The sequence below is a fragment of the Hemitrygon akajei genome, chromosome 5 (assembly GCF_048418815.1).
Source record: "Hemitrygon akajei chromosome 5, sHemAka1.3, whole genome shotgun sequence".
NCBI classification, from domain to species: Eukaryota; Metazoa; Chordata; class Chondrichthyes; order Myliobatiformes; family Dasyatidae; genus Hemitrygon; species Hemitrygon akajei.
Genome location: NC_133128.1, coordinates 86687549 through 86707971, shown reverse-complemented (window position 1 = coordinate 86707971; position 20423 = coordinate 86687549). Strand labels below are relative to the sequence as shown.

The 20423-nt window shown below is 41.0% G+C and overlaps 1 protein-coding gene across 2 annotated transcripts in view; it reads left to right on the top strand.

Moving 5' to 3' along the window:
• Positions 1-19181, top strand: part of LOC140727957 (general transcription factor IIF subunit 2-like) — a 133037-nt gene extending 113856 nt beyond the window's left edge. For both annotated transcript variants that reach the window (XM_073045970.1, XM_073045969.1), the window contains one exon: positions 18850-19181. In XM_073045970.1, coding sequence (XP_072902071.1) covers positions 18850-18969 — 120 coding nt within the window. In that variant the 3' untranslated portion in view covers positions 18970-19181. The remainder of the gene's footprint in view (positions 1-18849) is intronic.
• The last annotated feature ends 1242 nt before the right edge of the window (positions 19182-20423 follow it).

The window sequence follows — 20423 nt, the reverse complement described above, 5'->3', positions numbered from 1 at the left end:
GGTATCCAGAGCTAAAGGGCACAGCCTCAAAATTGAGGTGCGACCCTTTAGAACAGAGGAAAGAAGGATTTTTTTTAGCCAGAGAGTAATGAATCTGAGGAATGCTGTGCCACATACTGTGGTGGAGGCCAAGTCCATGAGTGTATTTAAAGCAGAAGTTGATCATTTCCTGATTGGTCAGGGCATCAAAGGATATGGCAAGAAGCCAGGTGTATGTGGTTGAACGGGATCTGGGATCAACCATGATGGAATGGCGGAGCAGACTTGATGGGCTGAATGGCCTAATTCTTCTCCTATGTCTTATGGTCTTATTACTGAGCAAAACTAGTTTACAAGAGAACTCACAAAATGGAGGCCACAGAGCAGCTTCACAAAATGGCAGCCTCCATTCTTCCGACTCATGTTTGTCTACTTTCACTGTCCATGACCTTATTTAAATTCACTGATTTGTAGGCTAGTTCTTTCTGGCCAAAATAAACAACTGCAAAAAATTTTCATTTATGAGTCATTTGGCCTTTGGAGTTTCAAAGACCCAGATATACTCAAACTTAATGCTAAAATTCCTGGAAGCCCACAGAATAACATTCTTATCCTGCTTTTGTGAGGAGAATGGGAGTTACCATACAGTGCTTACTCCCAGAGACAGAAATATCAAACTTTTTAACAGTACAAGTACAAACCAGCAGAAATCTGTTTTGTTTGACCAGCAAAATTGCCAAATTGTCAATTTTGGGAAACTCATCTCAGTCCTTTCACTATAGTTAAATAGTTTGCTGTCCTACCCTGCTTTGCAATTGGCTTGCTGGCTACCTTTGGTCACTATGTTTTTCTAAAGATATGATTGTGTCATTTTTGCTTTCATTTTTTTCCAATTAACCTGTAGGAAGAAATTAATTCTGAAAGTGATTTCCATTTAGTGACAGAAAGTGTAGCTATTAAATTATTTAAGGAGTTGAATGAATTGTCCAGTACCACAGTTTGGAATTACTTTCTTCCGTGAAAATGAGCACTAACATTTCAGAATAAGTGTGTTTGAATGTTTAAAATCAATTTCAGCTTAACTGTATTTCCAGTATATGTTGTTCTTATATAAAGTTAACTTGATTGTCCTAAGTCTTTACTTAGCCTTATGCCTACTTTCCTCTTTATCCTCCTAGTGTTAATGCATGTTTAAGGTATATCTTAGTTCCATAAGTAAAGATTATCCAAAGAAGAAATACTTTATATGGTGGATATTTCATTACACAATAACTGAGCTGTAATTCCACCTGATAGAATGGGAACTTTGCACTCCTTGTAGCAGGTGGTGAGTTCTACAGGAACTATTTGTTAGCTGTGTCCCTCTGGACAGAAACACAGTAACAACCACTATGATGCCATGCTAATGTATCCAGATATACCAATAATACAAAACAAGGTTGATGAATGAACTTGGAGGAGGCAGAGAGACAACATACAGGCAGTTGAAGCCTGGGGAAAGATGGTGGCATTTGGGAAAATTGAAGAAACGTGAGAGGGAGCATTTTAAAAAGAAGAAAAATCAAAATAGGATTGAGAATTAGTGATGAGCAACTGGAAGCTCTAGGTTGCACTGGCAGATTTCATTTAGGTCTTCTACAAAGCAGTCATCCAACCTGTATTTGGCCTCTACATTACATTGGTGAAAACTTTAAATACTTCAAAATACTGAAAGTGGTCCAAGGAGACCTGGAAACTACAAAGATAAAAGATCATTTGCTCCATTCCCTGCACTTGCACTAGAATGTGCCTTGGGAAGTGGTTGTTAATGTTATCTATGGTCAGCCAAGGTCTTATGGAAGGGTAATGCACTTAGAATCAAGAAAGCGAAGGGGAAGATGAGAGGCAATAGAAGGCAACGTCACACTGGAGAGATCTGAAGTCACAAGGTGAAAATGGAACCTGATATGTGCTGTTGTAGTTGTAATGGGAAGGAGTGAGTGCAAGAAACAGTCAGAAAATTGGTAAAAGGGCATGCTGGAAACACTGGTATGTGGTTAACATTGAAATGACATGACAGAGAAACACTGAATTAAATTCTCATAGAAAGTCAGTTGAGAAGAACCACGGCCAAGACAACTGTGGAGTTGTATGTTGGTTTCCTGGTAAAATGGTGCTGGTGGTGCTTGGAAATAGCACTCTCGTTCCCCTGGCCTGGAATAAGTGCCATCTGTTCTGCTCACCGAGAGTTCTCCATGATTCTGACTGCAGCTTACATACCACCAAAGGCTGATGTTAAGCAACTACTAAATGTATTGAGTGTCACGATTGGCAAACATGAAACAGTCTACCTTGATGTCTTTCCAGTCATTGCTGGGAACTTCAATCAGACTTGTTTGAAGAAATCTTTGCCCAGTTGTACGTAGCCTATCAGCGGCATCAGCAGATCTTTACCAAGAGGGATTTCTCGCAGATCGGCAGTGGTTATTTAAAAAGGGAGCTTCAAGAGCATTTGTCCATTGTGCGTGGCCTATCAGCAGTGTCAACAGCTCTACCAACTAAATAAAAGTACAGAAGGGATAAGCGGGGCGGCCATTGTCGGAGTAGGCCAGTGGCAAGAGTAGAAGCAACAGGCTTTGGTTCAAGAGGCGTCGGCTCTGTGTAAAGCACCTGTCAAGGTTTCCTTTTTGTTTTTTCTGCCCTCTCTTACTGTACCATTTAAATGGCTGTGGTGCGCTCTTCGTGCCCGATGTTGGAGAACTAGGAGTCTTCTGGGGAGCTACATCTGCATGAAGTGCATCCGGCTGCAGCTCCTTGAAGACCGTGTTAGGGATCTGGAGCAACAACTGGATGACCTTCAGCTTATACGTGACAGCAAAGATATAATTGATCAAAGTTACAGGGAGGTAGTCACCCTGAAGTTGCAGGAGGTGGGTAGCTGGGTGACCGTCAGGAAAAATGGAAATATGCAGATAGAGCAGAGCACCCCTGTGGCCATTCCCCTCAGAAACAAGTATACTGCTTTGGATACTTTAGTGGGGAATGACCTCCTGGGAGAATGCCATGGGGACCGGGTTACAGGCACGGACCATGAGCCCGTGGTGCCGAAGGGAAAGAGGGAGAAGAGGGGAGCTGTAGTGATAGGGGACTTGATAATGAGGGTAACAGGCAGGAAATTCTGTGGACATGAAGAGGACACCCAGATGGTATGTTGCCTCCGAGGTGCCAGGGTTACGGTTGTCGCGTCAACAACATTTTGGAGAGGGAGGGGGAGCAGCCAGATGTCTTGGTACATATTGATACCAATGACATAAGAAGGAAAAGTAAAGAGGTCCTGAAAAGAAAATTTGGAGAGCTAGGTAGAAAGCTGAGAAAACCTCCAGGGTAGTAATTTCTGGATTGCTGCCTGTGTCATGCGCCAGTGAGGGTAGAAACAGGATGATTTGGCAGATAAATATGTGCTGAGAAGCTGGTGCAAGGGGCAGGGCTTCAGGTCCTTGGATCATTGGGATCTCTTCTGGGGGAGTTATGACCTGTTCAAAAGTGACGGGTTGCACCTGAACCACAGGGGAACCAATATTCTCACGGACAGGTTTGTTAGAGCTGTTGGGGAGGGTTTAAACTAACTTGGCGGGGTGGGAGACAGGAGTGAAGGGATTTGGGATAGGACGGATGGTAAAATGTTAAGATAGCATGCAGTCAGACTGTCAGGAAGGGCAGGCAGGTTCTGGGACTTAATTGCAGTCAACAGGGTGAGTATCAAATCATTAGGGATGCAGAGTCAGAAAGGACAGCAAATACGGTGCTCAAGGTGTTGTATCTAAATGTGTAGGATAAGAAATAAGGTGGATGATCTTGTTGCACAATTACAGATTGTCAGGTGTGATGTTGTGGTCATCACTGAATCGTGGCTGAAGGATGGTTGTAGTTGGAGCTGAATGTCCAAGGTTACACGTTACATTGGAGGGATAGGAAGGTAGGCAGAGGGGTGTGGTGTGGCTCTACTGGTAAAGAATGGCATCAAATCAGTAGAAAGATGTGACATAGGATTGAAAGATGTTGAATTCTTGTGGGTTGAGTTAAGAAACTGCAGGGGTAAAAGGACATTGATGACAGTTATATACAAGCCTCCCGATAGTGGCTGGGAGGTGGACCACAGGTTACAACAGGAAATAGAAAAGGCAAGTTAAAAGGGAAATGTTATGGTGGTCATGGGAGATTTCAACATGCAGTCCGATTGGGAAAATCACGTTGGTAATGGATCTCAAGAGAGTGAGTTTGTTGAATGTCTAAGAGATAGCTTTTTAGAGCAGTTTGTCATTGAGCCCTCTAGGGGGTCATAGAAGTTTTTTCAAGTATATCAAAAATAAAAGAGAAATGAGAGTAGATATAGGACTGCTAGGAAATGAGGCAGGAAAAGTAATTACAGGGGACAAGGAGATGGCAGATGAACTAAATGAGTATTTTGCATCAGTCTTCACTGTGGAAGACACTAACAGTATGCCTGATGTTGCAGTGTGTGAAGGAAGAAAAGTGGGTGTAGTTACTATTACAAGGGAGAAGGTGCTCAAAAAGCTGAAATTCCTAAGGGTACGTCACCCAGGCCAGATGAACTGCACCCTAGGGTACTGAAAGAGGTAGCAGCAGAGATTGTGGTGGCATTAGAAATAATCTTTCAAAAATCATTGGACACTGGCATGGTGCCAGAGGACTGGAAAATTGCAAATGTCACTCCACTCTTTAAGAAAGGAGGAAGGCAGCCTAAAGGAAATTATAGACCAGTTCGTCTGACCTCAGTGGTTGGGAAGATGAAGGGCCACTGTGATGAACTGCTTTGTGAAGTTGGTGATGTAACATATCAACTCCTGCCTGAGAAGTGACTTGAATCCACTCCAATTTGTCTGCAGTCACAACAGGTCAACAGCAGATGCCATTTCATTGGCTCTTCACTCAACCCTGGAACATCTAGACAATGAGGATGCATACATCAGGATGCTCTTCATTGACTACAGCACAGTATTCAATATTATCATCCCCTCAAAACTAATCAATAACCTCTAAGACCCCTAGGTTTTGATACCTCCTTGTGCAACTGGATCCTTGATTTCCTCAGTTGTAGACCCCAGTCAGTTGAGATTGTCAACAACATTTCCTTCACAATCTCCATCAGCACAGGAGCACCACAATGCCGTGTGCTTAGCCCCCTGCCCTACTCATCTTTGATCAGGGCACAACTGTGCAAGCGCGTGGACGTCAGCCAGTGAGAACAGCGAGAAGTGTTTAAAGGGAGACAGATTTATAGAGCGGGTGACAGAGTAGAAGGAGACAGAGTAGGAAGGCTTTGGCTGAATGGGGCTTCGGCAATAATGGGTCGAGGCAAGGTAGGTTAACTGTGTAGAATACAGATAGGAAGAATGTGAGTGAGGCCAGTGTTCTGTGCTCGGTGTCAGATGTGGGAAGTCCTGGAGACTCCCAGCCTCCCGGATGACCACATCTGCACCAGGTGCATCGAGCTGCAGCTCCTGAGGGACCGAGTTAGGGAACTGGAGATGCAGCTCGATGACCTTCGCCTGGTCAGGGAAAGTGAGGAGGTGAAAGAGAGGAGCATTAGGCAGGTAGTCACACCGGGGTCTGAGGAGACAGATAAGTGGGTAACAGTCAGGAGAGGGATGAGCAGGAGTCAGATACTAGAGAGTACCCCGGTGGCTGTACACCTTGACAATAAGTACTCCTGTTGGAGTACTGTTGGGGGGGACAGCCTACCTGGGGGGAGAGACAATGGCGGTGCCTCTGGCACAGAGTCTGGCCCTGTGGCTCAGAAGGGTAGGGAAGGGAAGAGGAAGGCAGTAGTGATAGGGGACTCTATAGTTAGGGGGTCAGACAGGCGATTCTGTAGAAGCAGTGAAGAAACTCGGATGGTAGTTTGCCTCCCAGGTGCCAGGGTCTGGTTGTTTCTGATCACATCCACGATAGTCTGAAGTGGGAAGGAGAACAGCCAGAGGTTGTGATACATATTGGTTCCAACGACATAGGCAGGAAAAGGAGAGAGGTCCTGAAGACAGACTACAGGGAGTTAAGAAGGAAGTTGAGAAGCAGGATCGCAAAGGTAATAATCTCGGGATTACTGCCTGTGCCACGCGACAGTGAGAATAGGAGTAGAATGAGGTGAAGGATAAATGCATGGCTGAGGGATTGGAGCAGGGGGCAGGGATTCAGATTTCTGGATCATTGGGGCCTCTTTTGGGGCAGGTGTGACCTGTACAAAAAGGACAGGTTGCTCTTGAATCCCAGGGGGACCAATATCCTGGCAGGGAGGTTTGCTAAGGCTATTGGGGAGAGTTCACACTAGAATTGTTGGGGGGGTGGGAACCAAACTGAACGAACGGAGGAAGAGGCGGTTGGCTCAAAAATTGAGAAAGCTTGTAGACAGTGCAAGCGGGAGGATAAGCAGGTGATAGAGAAGGGATGCACTCAGGCTGATGGTTTGAGATGTGTTGTAATGCAAGGGGTATTATGAACAAACCGGATGAGCTTAGAACATAGATCAGTACTTGATGTTGTGGCCATTACTGAGACTTGGGTGGCTCAGCGGCAGGAACGGTTACTTCAAGTGCCAGGCCTTAGATGTTTCAGAAAGGACAAGGGGGGAGGCAAAAGAGGTGGGGGGCGTGGCACTGCTGAGCAGAGATAGTGTCACGGCTGCAGAAAAGGAGGAAGTCATGGAGGGATTGTCTACTGAGTCTCTGTGGGTGGAGGTTAGGAACAGGAAGGGGTTAATAACTACTGGGTGTTTTTTATAGACCTCCCCAATAGCAACAGGGACATTGAGGAGCAGCTAGGGAGACATTCTGGAAAGGTGTAATAATAACAGGGTTGTTGTGGTGGAAGATATTAATTTCCCAAATATTGATTGGCATGTCCCTAGAGCAAGGGGTTTAGATGGGGTGGAGTTTGTTAGGTGTGTTCAAGAAGGTTTCTTGACACAGTATGTAGATAAGCCTACAAGAGGAGAGGCTGTACTTGATCTGGTATCGGGAAATGAACCTGGTCAGGTGTCAGATCTCTCGGAGAGCATTTTTGAGATAGTGATCATAATTCTATCTCCTTTATCATAGCATTGGAGAAGGATAGGAACAGACAAGTTAGGAAGGTGTTTAATTTGAATAAGGGGAAATATGATGCTGTCAGGCAGGAGCTTGGAAGCATAAATTGGGAACAGATGTTCTCAGGGAAATGTACGGAAGAAATTAAGGAAGCTAGGGCTTTACTCTCTGGAGAGAAGGAGGATGAGAGGAGACATGATAGAGGTATACAAGATATTAAGAGGAATAGATAGAGTGGACAGCCAGCGCCTCTTCCCCAGGGCACCACTGCTCAATACAAGAGGACATGGCTTTAAGGTAATGGGAGGGAAGTTCAAGGGGGATATTAGAGGAAGGTTTTTTACTCAGAGAGTGGTTGGTGCGTGGAATGCACTGCCTGAGTCAGTGGTGGAGGCAGATACACTAGTGAAATTTAAGAAACTACTAGACAGATATATGGAGGAATTTAAGGTGGAGGGTTATATGGGCGGCAGGGTTTAAGGGTCATCACAACATTGTTGGCCGAATGGCCTGTACTGTGCTATATTGTTCTTTGTTTAAATGTGGCAAATGTTCAGGGGGTATTTGCGTGGTGTTCTGCACAGGTACATTCCAATGAGACAGGGAAAGGATAGTAGGGTACAGGAACCGTGGTGTACAAAGGCTGTTGTAAATCTAGTCAAGAAGAAAAGAAGAGCTTACGAAAGGTTCAGAAAAGCTAGGTAATGATAGAGATCTAGAAGATTATAAGGCTGACAGGAAGGAGCTTAAGAAAGAGGGAGAGCCAGTAGGGGCTATGAGAAGGCCTTGGCGGACAGGATTAAGGAAAACCCCAAGGCATTCTACAAGTATGTGAGAGAATAAGACTAATCAAGTGTGACGGTGGAGAAGTGTGTATGGAACCAGAGGAGATGGCAGAGGTACTTAATGAGTACTTTGCTTCAGTGTTCACTATGGAAAAGGATCTTGGCAACTGTAGGGATGACATACAGTGGACTGAAAAGCTTGAGCATGTAGATATTAAGAAAGAGGATGTGCTGAAGCTCTTGGAAAGCATCAAGTTGGTTAAATCTCCGTGATCAGATGAGATGTATCCCAAGCTACTGTGGGAGGTGAGAGAGGTGATTGCTGAGCCTCTGGTGATGATCTTTGCATCATCAATGGGGACGAGAGAGGTTCTGGAGGATTGCGGATGTTGTTTCCTTATTCAAGAAAGTGAGTAGAGATAGCTCAGGAAATTATAGACCAGTGAGTCTTACTTCAGTGGTTGGTAAGTTGATGGAGAAAATCCTGAGAGGCAGGATTTATGAACATTTGGAGAGGTATAATATGATTAGGAATAGTCAGCATGGCTTTGTCAAAGGCAGGTCGTGCCTTACGAGCCTGATTGAATTTTTTGAGGATGTGACTAAACACATTGATGAAGGTAGAGCCGTAGATGTAGTGTATATGGATTTCAGCAAGGCATTTGATAAGTTACCCCATGCAAGGCTTATTGAGAAAGTAAGGAGGCATGGGATCCAAGGGGACATTGCTTTGTGGAATCAGAACTGGCTTTCCAACAGAAGGCAAAGGGTGGTTGTAGATGGGTCATATTCTGCATGGAGGTCGGTCACCAGTGGTGTGCCTCAGATATCTGATCTGGGACTCCTAATCTTCATGATTTTTATATATGACCTGGATGAGGAAGTTGAGGCATGGGTTAGTAAATTTGCTGATGACACAAAGGTTGGAGGTGTTGTGGATAGTGTAGAGGGCTGTCAGAGGTTACAGCGGGATATTGATAGGATGCAAAACTGGGCTGGGAAGTGGCAGATGGAGTTCAACCTGGATAAGTGTGAGGTGGTTCATTTTGGTAGGTCAAATATGATGGCAGAATGTAGTATTAATGGTAAGATTCTTGGCAGTGTGGAGGATCAGAGGGATCTTGGGGACCGAGTCTATAAGACACTCAAAGCTGCTGCGCAGGTTGACTCTGTGGTTAAGAAAGCATCTGGTGTATTGGCCTTCATCAATCGTGGAATTGAGTTTAGGAGCTGAGAGGTAATGTTGCAGCTATTTAGGACCCTGGTCAAACCCCACTTGGAGTACTGTGCTCAGTTCTGGTCGCCTCACTACAGGAATGATGTGGAAACCATGGAAAGGGTGAAGAGGAGATTTACTACAAGGATGTTGCCTGGATTGGGAGCATGCCTTATGAGAATAGGTTGAGTGAACTCAGTCTTTTTTCCTTGGAGCAACAGAGGATGAGAGGTGACCTGATAGAAATGTACAAGATGATGAGAGGCATTGATCGTGTGGATAGTCAGAGGCTTTTCCTCAGGGCTGAAATGGCTGGCATGAGAGGGCACAGTTTTAAGGTGCTTGGAAGTAAGTACAGAGGAGATGTCAGGGTTAGGTTTTTTATGCAGAGAGTGGTGAGTGCGTGGAATGGGCTGCCGGCAATGGTCGTGGAGGCAGATACAATAGGGTCCTCTAAGAGTCACCTGGACAGGTATATGGAGCTCAGAAAAATAGAGGGCTATGGGTAACTGTAGGTCATTTCTCAGGTAAGGACATATTCAGCACAGCTTTGTGGGCCGAAGGGCCTGTATTGTGCTGTAGGTTTTCTATGTTTCTATCTCATACTCTTGACTGTGAGGTGAAGCACAACTCCAATGCCATATTTAACTTTGCGGACTGTTTGTCGTTGGCCATATCAAAGGTAGTGATGAATCAGCATATAGGAGATTGAAAATCTAGTGGAGTGGTGCCACAGCAACCTTCTCTCACTTGATGTCAGAGGTCTGTGAGCCAGTCCTCAGCAGGGTATCAGAGGTGGAGAGGGTCAGCAACTTTAAATTCCTCAGCATTATTATTTCAGTAGATCTGTCTTGGGTCTATCCAGCAGCGTCTGTACTTTTTTGAGGTTTGTGAAGTTTCACAAACCTTTGATTAACTTATATAGATGTGTGGTGGGGAGTATACTGATTGGTTGCATCACGGGCTCGTATTGAATACCGATGTCCTTGAGCAGAAGGCCTACAAAAAGTAGTGGATACAGCTCAGTCCATCATGGTTAAAGCTCTCCCACCATTGAGCCCATCTACAAGAACTGTTGCAGGAAAGTAGCATCCATCATTAAACACAACCACCAGCCAGGTCGTGCTCTCTTCTCACTGCAGCCATCAGGAAGGCAGTACAGGGGCCTCAGGACTCACCACCATTTTCATTTTTCAATCTTTTTATTGATTTTCCAGTAAAAAATATACAAATCAGAGAAGTTTAGCAAACAGATAATACAAAACACGTATAAACAGTAGTAAAAAAAAGTATATGTTGTCAAAATCAGATAGGTATAATGTTACGCTGTTATATACACAATACACAATACTCTACCTGCTTCCTCTGGAATAATCCCAAAAATTGCCGTAAGTGAATTGGGTTGAACATCCACATCTATAACTTTAGATAATATTCTGAACACATCCCTCCAAAAATTATTTAAGCTTACACAGGACTAAAACAGATGAGTTAGAGTAGCCACCTCTGCATTACATCTGTCACAAATAGGGCTTATATTAGGAAAAATATGCGCCAATTTATCTTTGGACATCTGGGCCCTGTGTACTATCTTAAACTGAATTAAGGAATGGCATGCGCAGATAGATGAGTTATTGACTAAATAATAAATTTTACTCCATTGATTATCTGAAAGTGAATGTTGAAGTTCTATTTCCCAAGTGCGTTGAACCCTATCATAAGGCAACATGCGAGCATTCATTAACTGTTTATAAATGTTAGCTATTAATCGTTTTTGAAATGGTTTAAGCTGAAAAATAGCATAAGCCAAATTTGAAGAGTAGGCCAAGGGATAATTCGGTAGAAAATCACGTAAAAAATTCCTAACCTGTAATTATCTAAAAAAATGTGTATTAGAGATGTCATATTTATCCATTAACTGTGAAAAAGACATTAAACAATCCTGTAAGAACAAATCTAAAAAAGTTTTTATTCCCTTAGTTTTCCATGTTAAAAAAGCCTTATCCAGAGTTGGTTTAAAAAAAATTAGAATAAATATTACTAGAGAGTAGAAAATTATTTAATTCAAAAAATCTATGAAACTGAAACCAGATTTTTAAAGTATGTTTAACGATAGTGTTGTCTACCTATTCTGGAAAACGAAAAAGGAAGGGGAACTCCTAATAAAGAAGCTCAAGAAAACCCCGTTACCGAATTTTCCTCCAAATGTAACCATGGAGGGTGATCCTGGTTATCTATATCATAAATCCAAAAAGTAATATAACGAATATTAATTGTCCATAATAAAATCTAAAGTTTGGTAAGACCAGTCCTCCATCTTTTTTTGATTTTTGCAATAAAAGTTTATTCACTGTAGAGCTTTTGTTATTCCAAACATAAGACAAAATCATAGAATCTGTTTTATCAAAAAATGTTTTTGGAACAAAAGATGGAACTGCTTGAAATATATATAAAAATTTTGGTAAAATAACCATTTTTATAGCATTTATTCAACCTATCAATGACATTGACATAAGCGACCATTTAGAAAGCACTTGTTGAGTATATTCAATTAGAGGGGAGAAATTATACTTATGTAGGTCCTTAAAATTTTTAGTAATTTTGATACCAAGGTAGGTGAAATGGATTTTAGCAATATTAAAAGGTATTTGATCATAAGAATCAGAATAATTATTAATAGGAAATAATTCACTTTTAGGTAAATTAAGTTTATATCCAGAGAAAATACTAAATTCTGTAAATATAGATAGCATAAAAGGAATAGATTTCCTAGGGTCTGAAATATAAACTAATAAATCATCCACGTGTAACGAAACCTTATGTAATTTATCCCCTCTCCTAATACCCTGCACAGAATTAGAATCCCTAAGAGCAATAGCAAGTGGTTCTAAAACCAAATTAAATAATAAAGGACTAAGAGGACACTCCTGACGGGTTCCTCTATATAATCTAAAATATAGACTTTTGATTATTAGTTATAATCGCAGCCACCGGGGCATGGTAAATCAATTTAATCCAGGAAATAAATCCCGGGCCAAAATTAAACCTCTTCAAAACCTGAAATAAATAAGGCCACTCCACCCTATCAAAGGCTTTCTCTGCATCCAGAGATACAATACATTCAGATTCTTTAACTGAGGGGGAATAAATGATATTTAACAGTCTTTGAATATTAAAATGTGAGTACCTATTTTTAATAAATCCTGTTTGATCATTTGAGGTAACATTAGGCCAAATATTCTCAAGTCTATTGCTAGAATCTTAGAGAGAATTTTAAAATCTACATTCAATAAAGAAATAGGTCTATAGGATACACATTCCAGTGGGTCTTTTCCTTTTTTAGGAATCAATTAAACTAATGCCTCATAAAAAGTTTTTGGAAGGTTCCCAGAGGATATAGAATCGGAAAATGTTTGATGAAGATGTGGTATAAGCATTTCATGAAAAGTGTTGTAAAATTCCAACGTATAACCATCAGGTCCCAGAGCTTTCCCTAATTGCATAGAGGATATAGCCTTGGCTACCTCCTCTTGTTTAATAGGTGCTTCTAATATATCAACATCTTGAGTCGAATTTTGAGGTATATTTAACCTTTGCAAAAATCTATACATAATAATAGTATCAGAGAATTCCGATTTATAAAGATTAGAATAGAAATCCATAAATAGCTTATTAATTTCATAAGGATTTAAAGTTTCAATTCTATCTGGTCTAAGAATTTTTTAAATCTGTCTTCTGACCATCCCAGCCTTTAACTGACCCGCCAAAAGCTTAGCAGATTTTCCCCATGTACATAAAATAAACTTTTAGATTTAAAAATTTGCTGTTCAATGGGAAAGGTCAGAAGCAAATCGTACTGTGATTGAAGTTTGACCCTTTCTTTATATAGGTCTTCAGTAGGTTTAACTAAATACGCTTTATCTATCTGTTTAATTTTATTAATAAGCACTGACAATTCCGCTTTAGTTTTCTTCCACAAAGCTGCTGAATATGAGATTATCTGTTCCCTAAGATTTCGACGTGTCCCATATAAGCAGGTTTGACATTCCTTCAGTTGTATTCAATTCAAAAAATATAGAAATTTGCTCCTTAATAAAACTAACAAAAGCTGGATCATGTAACAATACGGGATTCAGTCTCCACTGTCACATTTTCAAAAAGCTATCCAAAAGCTTCAGGGTTAACTTTAAAGGTGCATGATCTGAGAGCGTAATGATGTCATACGCACACTCAACACGGAATATAACAAACGTCTATCTAAAAATAAAGTAATCAATTTGAGAATACTTATGATGAACGTGTGAGAAAAAAGAGAAATCTTTATCATTGGGGTGTTTATATCTCCAGAGCAGGCCATATTCTAATAAAAAAGAATTAATACAGGCCGCCGCTTTATAAGGAAGCAACGGATTGGTTGATGACCTGTCAATTGCCGGATTTAAACAACAATTAAAGTCACCACCCATGATCAACTTAAATTCATTCAAATTCAGTAACTCAGAAAAAAGTTTCTCAAAAAAAATCAGAATTATTTACATTAGGTGCGTATACACACACCAGAGCTACCTTTTGCTCACATAATACACCAGTGACAATTAAATATCTTTCAATCGAATCAGTAATAGTATTAAAGTGTACAAAAGGGATTGTGGGGCTAAGAAAGATAGATAAGCCTCTTATTTTATTAATCGACAGCGAATGGTACAAAGTCCCTTTCCAAAATTGGAAAAATCTGTCCTCATCCTGTTTCCGTATATGATTTTCTTGCGCAAAAGTAATATCTGCGTTAAGTGTTTTTAATTTCTTAAAAATCTTTTTACGCTTAATGGGGTGATTCACACCGTTCCAATTCCAAGATATTATATTAATTTTATTAACATCCATGTTTAAAATTGGATTTAATATTATATAAAAGAAATGTTACACAAGCACAGATTAAACCAAAAGGCACGGATACAACCAGGAGTGACGCATTTACGAGAAAAAAAAATCCATCAAAAGAACTGCCCAATCAAGAAAAAAAACCTACTCTAATAGCCCCCTCCCCCCTCCCAAAAGGTGAGAAATCCAGTGACCAATAGGCTGGCGCCATGCTAAACTAATAACCCTTGACTCTATTCTCCATTTTGTAGCTACATACATTAAGTTAAAGCAAAAATCCCATGCAAAATAGCCATAATAAAAGGCACAAACAGAATTCAACTACTACAATGTTATGTCAAACAGTAATAAAAACATAATCGGCAACAGCCATCTTAAAATCAGCTGAAGTATCTTTGTTGTTGTTGTTCGTCCTTCGGAGTTGAAGACAACAACAACTTCTGTCAGGTGGAGGGTTTGTGACTGTGGGTCAATCACCAGTGACTGGTGAGGCCAATCCGGGCCCTGAAAGCTCGCCCACATGTGGGACACATGAGGGTAGGTGCTGCAGTGGAAGTGGAGGTAGCTCGAGCCTTGCGCGCGGCGCGTTTCCTCTGAGCCTCTGCAGTGCGTCTGATTTCAGCTGCATACGATCCTTTAGTGGTCCTGCTCCACCAGGTTGGGCGGCCCAGAGCAAGCAATTCCCAGCTACTGGGATTGATGTTGAGGTCTTTGAGGGACACTTTGAAATGTTCCTTCTGCCCTTCAACTGAGCGCTTGCCCTGGCTCAGCTCTCCATACAGCAGCTGTTTTGGTAGTCGACTGTCAGACATCCTGACGACATGGCCAGCCCATCTGGCTTGGGCTTTCTGTAGGAGGGTGTAGGCGATGTGAGTGCTAGCCCGCTCCAGGACCTCCGTGTCTGGGACTTTGTCCTGCCATCGTACATGGAGAAGTCTGCGGAGGCAGCTCGTGGAAGTGGTTGAGCTGTTTAGCGTGTCTGCTGTAGACAGTCCAGGTCTCGCTGGCATAGAGGAGGGTGGTGAGAACCACTGCTCGGTAGACCTTCAGCTTGGTGGTAAGGTTGAGTCCTCTCCGCTCCCATACATTCTCACGGAGTCTCCCAAAGGCAGCACTGGCTTTGGCAATTCTGTTGCTGATCTCTGCATCTATGTTCACCGCTCGTGATAGAGTACTACCCAGATAAGTAAAGCTGTCGACTGCCAGTAGCTTCTGTCCCTTTACTGTGATGGGTGGTTCCTGGTAGGGCTTTCCGGGTGCGGACTGGTACATAACTTCGGTCTTTTTGGTGCTGATTGTAAGTCCAAAGTTGTCACAGGCTCATGAGAAGCAGTCCATTTCTCGCTGCATCTTCTGTTCTGTGCTGGCGTTGAGGGAGCAATCATCAGCGAGTAAGAGGTCTCTGACGACGGTCTCCTTTACCTTTGTAACAGCCTGTAGACGCCGGAGGTTGAATAGCCCACCGCCAGTCCTGTATCTGACGTGTATACCATCCTGACAATCGCAGAAGGCATCATGGCATCATGAAGGCAGAGAAGACCATGCTAAAGAGTGTAGGGGCAAGAACGCATCCTTGTTTCACACCGTTCGTCACTGGGAAGGCTTCTGACTCATCCAAAACTTTCACCATCATGCCATTGTCGAACTGCCGAACAATCGTGATGAACCTGCTTCATCGTGATGAAAAGTTATCTTAATCACATATTCAAAAAAGAATAAATCCGAGCAAATAATATTATAAACAAAGTTCTTTTTCTTGAAAAAAAGAATAAATGAGTATATATATAACAAACCTAAAACTATATTAGTATTGAAACAAATAAAAGAAATAAAAAGATTAATACACGACAAGTCCTGTGTGGACCATTAGAGTATAATACTATATATTAATAGGTTAAAAAAAGTTTAATCAGCCACGTCCCATACCAGAGACTAAAAAAGTATAGAATAAACTTAACTCAGAAGGTCCATAAACATCTCATACAACAAACTACTTCAGAATTACCTAATGAATAATTGGGTTAACTTTAAGATTTTATTCAGCAGGCTTAACTTTAAGATTTTTAATGTACTCCCATCCCTCCTGGGGAGAGTGGATTCTAAGTGACTGAGACTTTTCAGGGAAGATTATCAGCTTTGCTGGGTAGCGAAGGGAGGGGTATAAATCTAATTTATACATTTATAGATTAGACTTCTCGGTATTTCCTTCTTTCGGCAAAGATCTCAGGGATAATCTTCGACTATACAAATTTCTGCCGATTTAAAGATTATCTTTCACTTTTTTATGGCTTCTTTAGTTGTATAATAATGCAAAGTACAATTGGTCGAGGATGTAATTCAGATGAATGATGAGAAAATGGAATTCTATGGACTCTATCAATTAAAGGGCTAGCTTCTAGGGTCTCACTAAAAAGTGAGTACAGCATATCTGAGAAGAACTTTAACAGATCGCCAGCTTCAGTATTTTCAGGCAGTCCCAGAATACGCAAATTCCTCCAACGCCCTCTGTTATCTAAATCAACCATTTTTTTCTTTGTTTTAGATAGTTCCGAGGTAATTTCATTGATTTTCTTTTCCATCGAAGATATCTTCATTTCTTGAAGTTTAATAGTTTGCTTGAATAGATCATGTTCATTCTCAATTCGGGTTGTAGTCTGCTGAAGTGTTTGAAGCTGAAAGTCCAGATTTTTCAGAGAGTCTTGAACCGTAGAGATGGCTTTTTCAAGCTTCCCGTTGGAGCCCGTCAGCTTAACAATCTTAGTGTTAAGCAACCCGAATTCCGACTTCATGTCTTGTATTGAAGAAAATATTCCTGCTAAAGTAACAGGTTCCTCTGCTTTCTTGGTTTGTTCTGTTTGCTCTGTTTCAGGAAAAGTCTTGCCACTTCTCAGTTCAATACCAGAACAACTTTTTTCGGCCATTGTAATTAAATTGTAAATCCTTCAGTAGAAGTAGCAAATCATCAAAGCTAAAAGGGATCTGTCAGTGGGATAAAAAGGGAGCCACTAAGAATGCGACTTACTCCATGCGCTGCAAAATGGCGAATCCCAACTCACCTCCAAGTTCAGGAATATTTATTACCCCTGAACCATCAGGCTCTTGAACCAAAGGGGATAACTTCACTTATCTACACTTGCTCCCACACTTAACCATCCCCACAACCAATGAACTCACTTTCAAGGCCTCTTATTGTCATACTCAATTATTTTCTGCAATCTTCTGCACGTCGGTTGCTTATCCGTCTTGTGTATGGATTTTCATTGATTCTACAGTTTCCTTGTGTTCATTGCAAATGCCCGCAAAAAAAGTGAAAGTGAACGGTAACGTATACAGAATGTACTTTGGTCAAAGTTCAAAGTAAATTTATTATGAATCTCCAGGAGATTTAAGGTGGAGAGTAGAAGAGATTAAATGGTATCAATCTGTCACCATAGTCCCATTCATTTAAGTTACCATAAATATTACATTTGAGAGGACTTTTTAAAATTTAGAATAAAGCTGAAAGGTTCAAGGTTCCCTATCACTAAATAGCCTGGGGAGCTATCAATCTCAAAATCAGTATCTTCTGAAGAAAGCTTTCCATTTTAAGGATTATGATTAATGAGTTGGTGGTGAATATGTCTGGCAGCCAAATTCCTGCTTGTAAACTGCAGATTAGTTTCTGTGACAAAGAAATGATGATGAAGTTGAGATTAGTTTTTACTTGGAGGTTCTATGTGAGAAAACAGTTGAGGGAAGGTGTAAATAGGCATAGAGAACTGACTGCTGGGAAATGACAGTCACCATGTGTTCATACATTTCAGTAACCTGTTACTCACATTGCCACTGGCAAAGCTCAAAGCCTGCCCCAGTTACTTGCACTGAGCCAGAAACGGAGTTGACTGCGTTCAGTTTGTTTCATCACAGGCTATAATTTATAATTGGTGACGTAAGTCTCCTAAGTCTGCATTGTTCTACAGTGCTTGGTGGAGTGTAGAGGTGTGACCAGTCACAGAGGGTTCTGAATCATGTCATTCAACTGCAAGCTGATGCTGTAACAGGAAATATGGGACTTATACTCCGCATTAATATTTCTACACTACTTGAGTTTCTCTAAACCCAATACTTTTAAGCTTCTAAATGTAGATAAATGAGTATTGCTACTCAAAACTAAACTTTGTTTTACCAGCTATCTGGATAGTTTGGAGGTATGTGACCATTAATTGTAGACATCAGGGAGCAGTTGAGGGAACCTATGCCAATCCTTATCAAGGGTTCAGCAGTGGAAAGAGTGTGCAGTTTCCAATTCCTGGTTGTCAACATCTCTGAAAATTTATCCTGGGCTCAATATATTATGCAGACAGGCACATCAGTGGCTATAATTCATGAGATTTGGTATGTCACCAAAGACTAACAAATTTCTACAGCTGTACAGTGGTGAGAATTTAACTGGTTCCATCACCATTTGGTATGGAGGAACAACTGTGCAGGATTAGAAATATCCGCAGAAGGTTGTAAATTCAGTCTGTTTCATCATGGCCACGAGGTTCCCCCTACCCCCCATCGAAGACATCTTCAAATGTCAATGCCTCAAAAAAGATGGCATCTGCTACCCAGGATATGCCGCCTTCTGATTACTACCAGCAGAAGACATACTCAATATTTTAGGAACAGCTTCATCATGAGATGTCTACATGGACAAACAACTCATGAATCTCAGCTCATTTTGCTCTTTACTTATTTACTTTTTAAAAATGTATTTATTGTAATGTATAGTGCACTGTACTACTGCCAGGAAAAAACCTTTCATGACTTGCTGTTTGTCACTGATAATAAACCTGATTCTGATGTCAGATTTGTCATTAGAGCAATTAAGTGATTAATGTTGGTGTAGAAGTTTATTTTTTGTTTCCTTCCTTCTCCACAGACCTACCTAAAGGAAATTTTGAGAGATATTGGTATTTACAATGTAAAAGGAACACACAAAAACACATGGGAACTAAAACCAGAGTATCGCCATTACCAGAATGAAGACAAAAGTGAATAGAGGGTACTTTGGCTAAGAAATATAACTCCAGCAAATGAGATGCAGTTTTAGCTTCAGTCATTAGAGCTGAACTGTAGAGACTTATTTACTTTTGCAAAGAACATTTTTTTTTAAAAGCTGAAGGGATCAATATGTTCTTATTTGAATTGAGAAAGCTTTGTATCTTTGTGGGGCTACATTTGTAAAGTCAATAAAGTACTGTGTTGAAGATGTTCCTGGAGGTTATAGTATCCTTGTTATAAATTATCAGCTGGTCATATACTTTACATGAAATGGTAAACATTACTATGAGTCCTTTTCTTTTCCATTGCTCAAGCCAAACAGCCTACTTAAAGCATGAAATAATTCATGCTAGTTTTCCCTATGTGTAAGAATGCTTCTTGGGAAAAATAACATCTGTTCATGAAACTGGGCAAAACCATAATTTGCAGTGAGGGGATTCAGGACCTTCAAGAACATGTCAAAAGGCAGGACATGAAAGAATTTTGCAGTTATTTATACAGAAGTAAATTATTTACACATGAATAAAGCCCTCAGAAAAGACAATGGGTCAGAACTCTCCCCTGGGAAAAGGTCCAAATGCATTTGGAGGCATTTAATAAATGACAATACAGTATATATTTAACTTAGATACCAAAATAAGGGCTACTGTGTGCTATTTAGATTTTGAACAGATATGATTTGCTATATTATTGGGTGTGAAGAGTACTGTTTAGTATTATGACTAAATGCTCAAAAGGCAGAATATAAATGAAGATCTTAAATCAGTGGCTGAACCCAAACCTAATGGTTACACTCAAAACTGTAGGGAGATGGTGTCATTTCTGAACCAAGATTGAAACCTGCTAAAAGCTGCTGACTGATCAATTATCTTTAATGACTTAGTCAATAAGCAATAGGTGCAATTATTTTTCAGGCACCAATTTAAAACTAAAGATTTTCAACACCAGAGCAACTGTGTAATGAATCCTTCCATCTGAGACATAATCTCAGTGAGCATTTGCTCTATCTCTGACTCCTACCAAGTCTACTAAGCTCCACATGTTCAATCAGCCACCAGTTACACGACAATGACATAGGCTTTTACCTTTAATTTTTTAAATTTGAATGAATAGTGAGATTTTTGCATCTCAGTTGGGCTCCTATTTTGCAAGTGACTGCAGCAATCTTCACCCAGTTGTGGAACTGGGATGCAGGTTTTGCACAGCTTGCCTTATCTTAAAACATTACATTCTTGGATACCATTTTAGATCTTGGGAGATCCCTCCCAACAACAGAAGCACCAACACCAGAACAATCTCAGGATTGCTACCTGTGCCACGTGCGAGTGAGGCAAGGAACAGAAAGATTATACAGATTAATACGTGGCTGAGAGGATGGTGCAGGAGGGAGGGCTTCAGGTTTTTAGATAATTGGGCTTTGTTCCAGGGAAGGTGGGATCTGTTCCGAAGGGA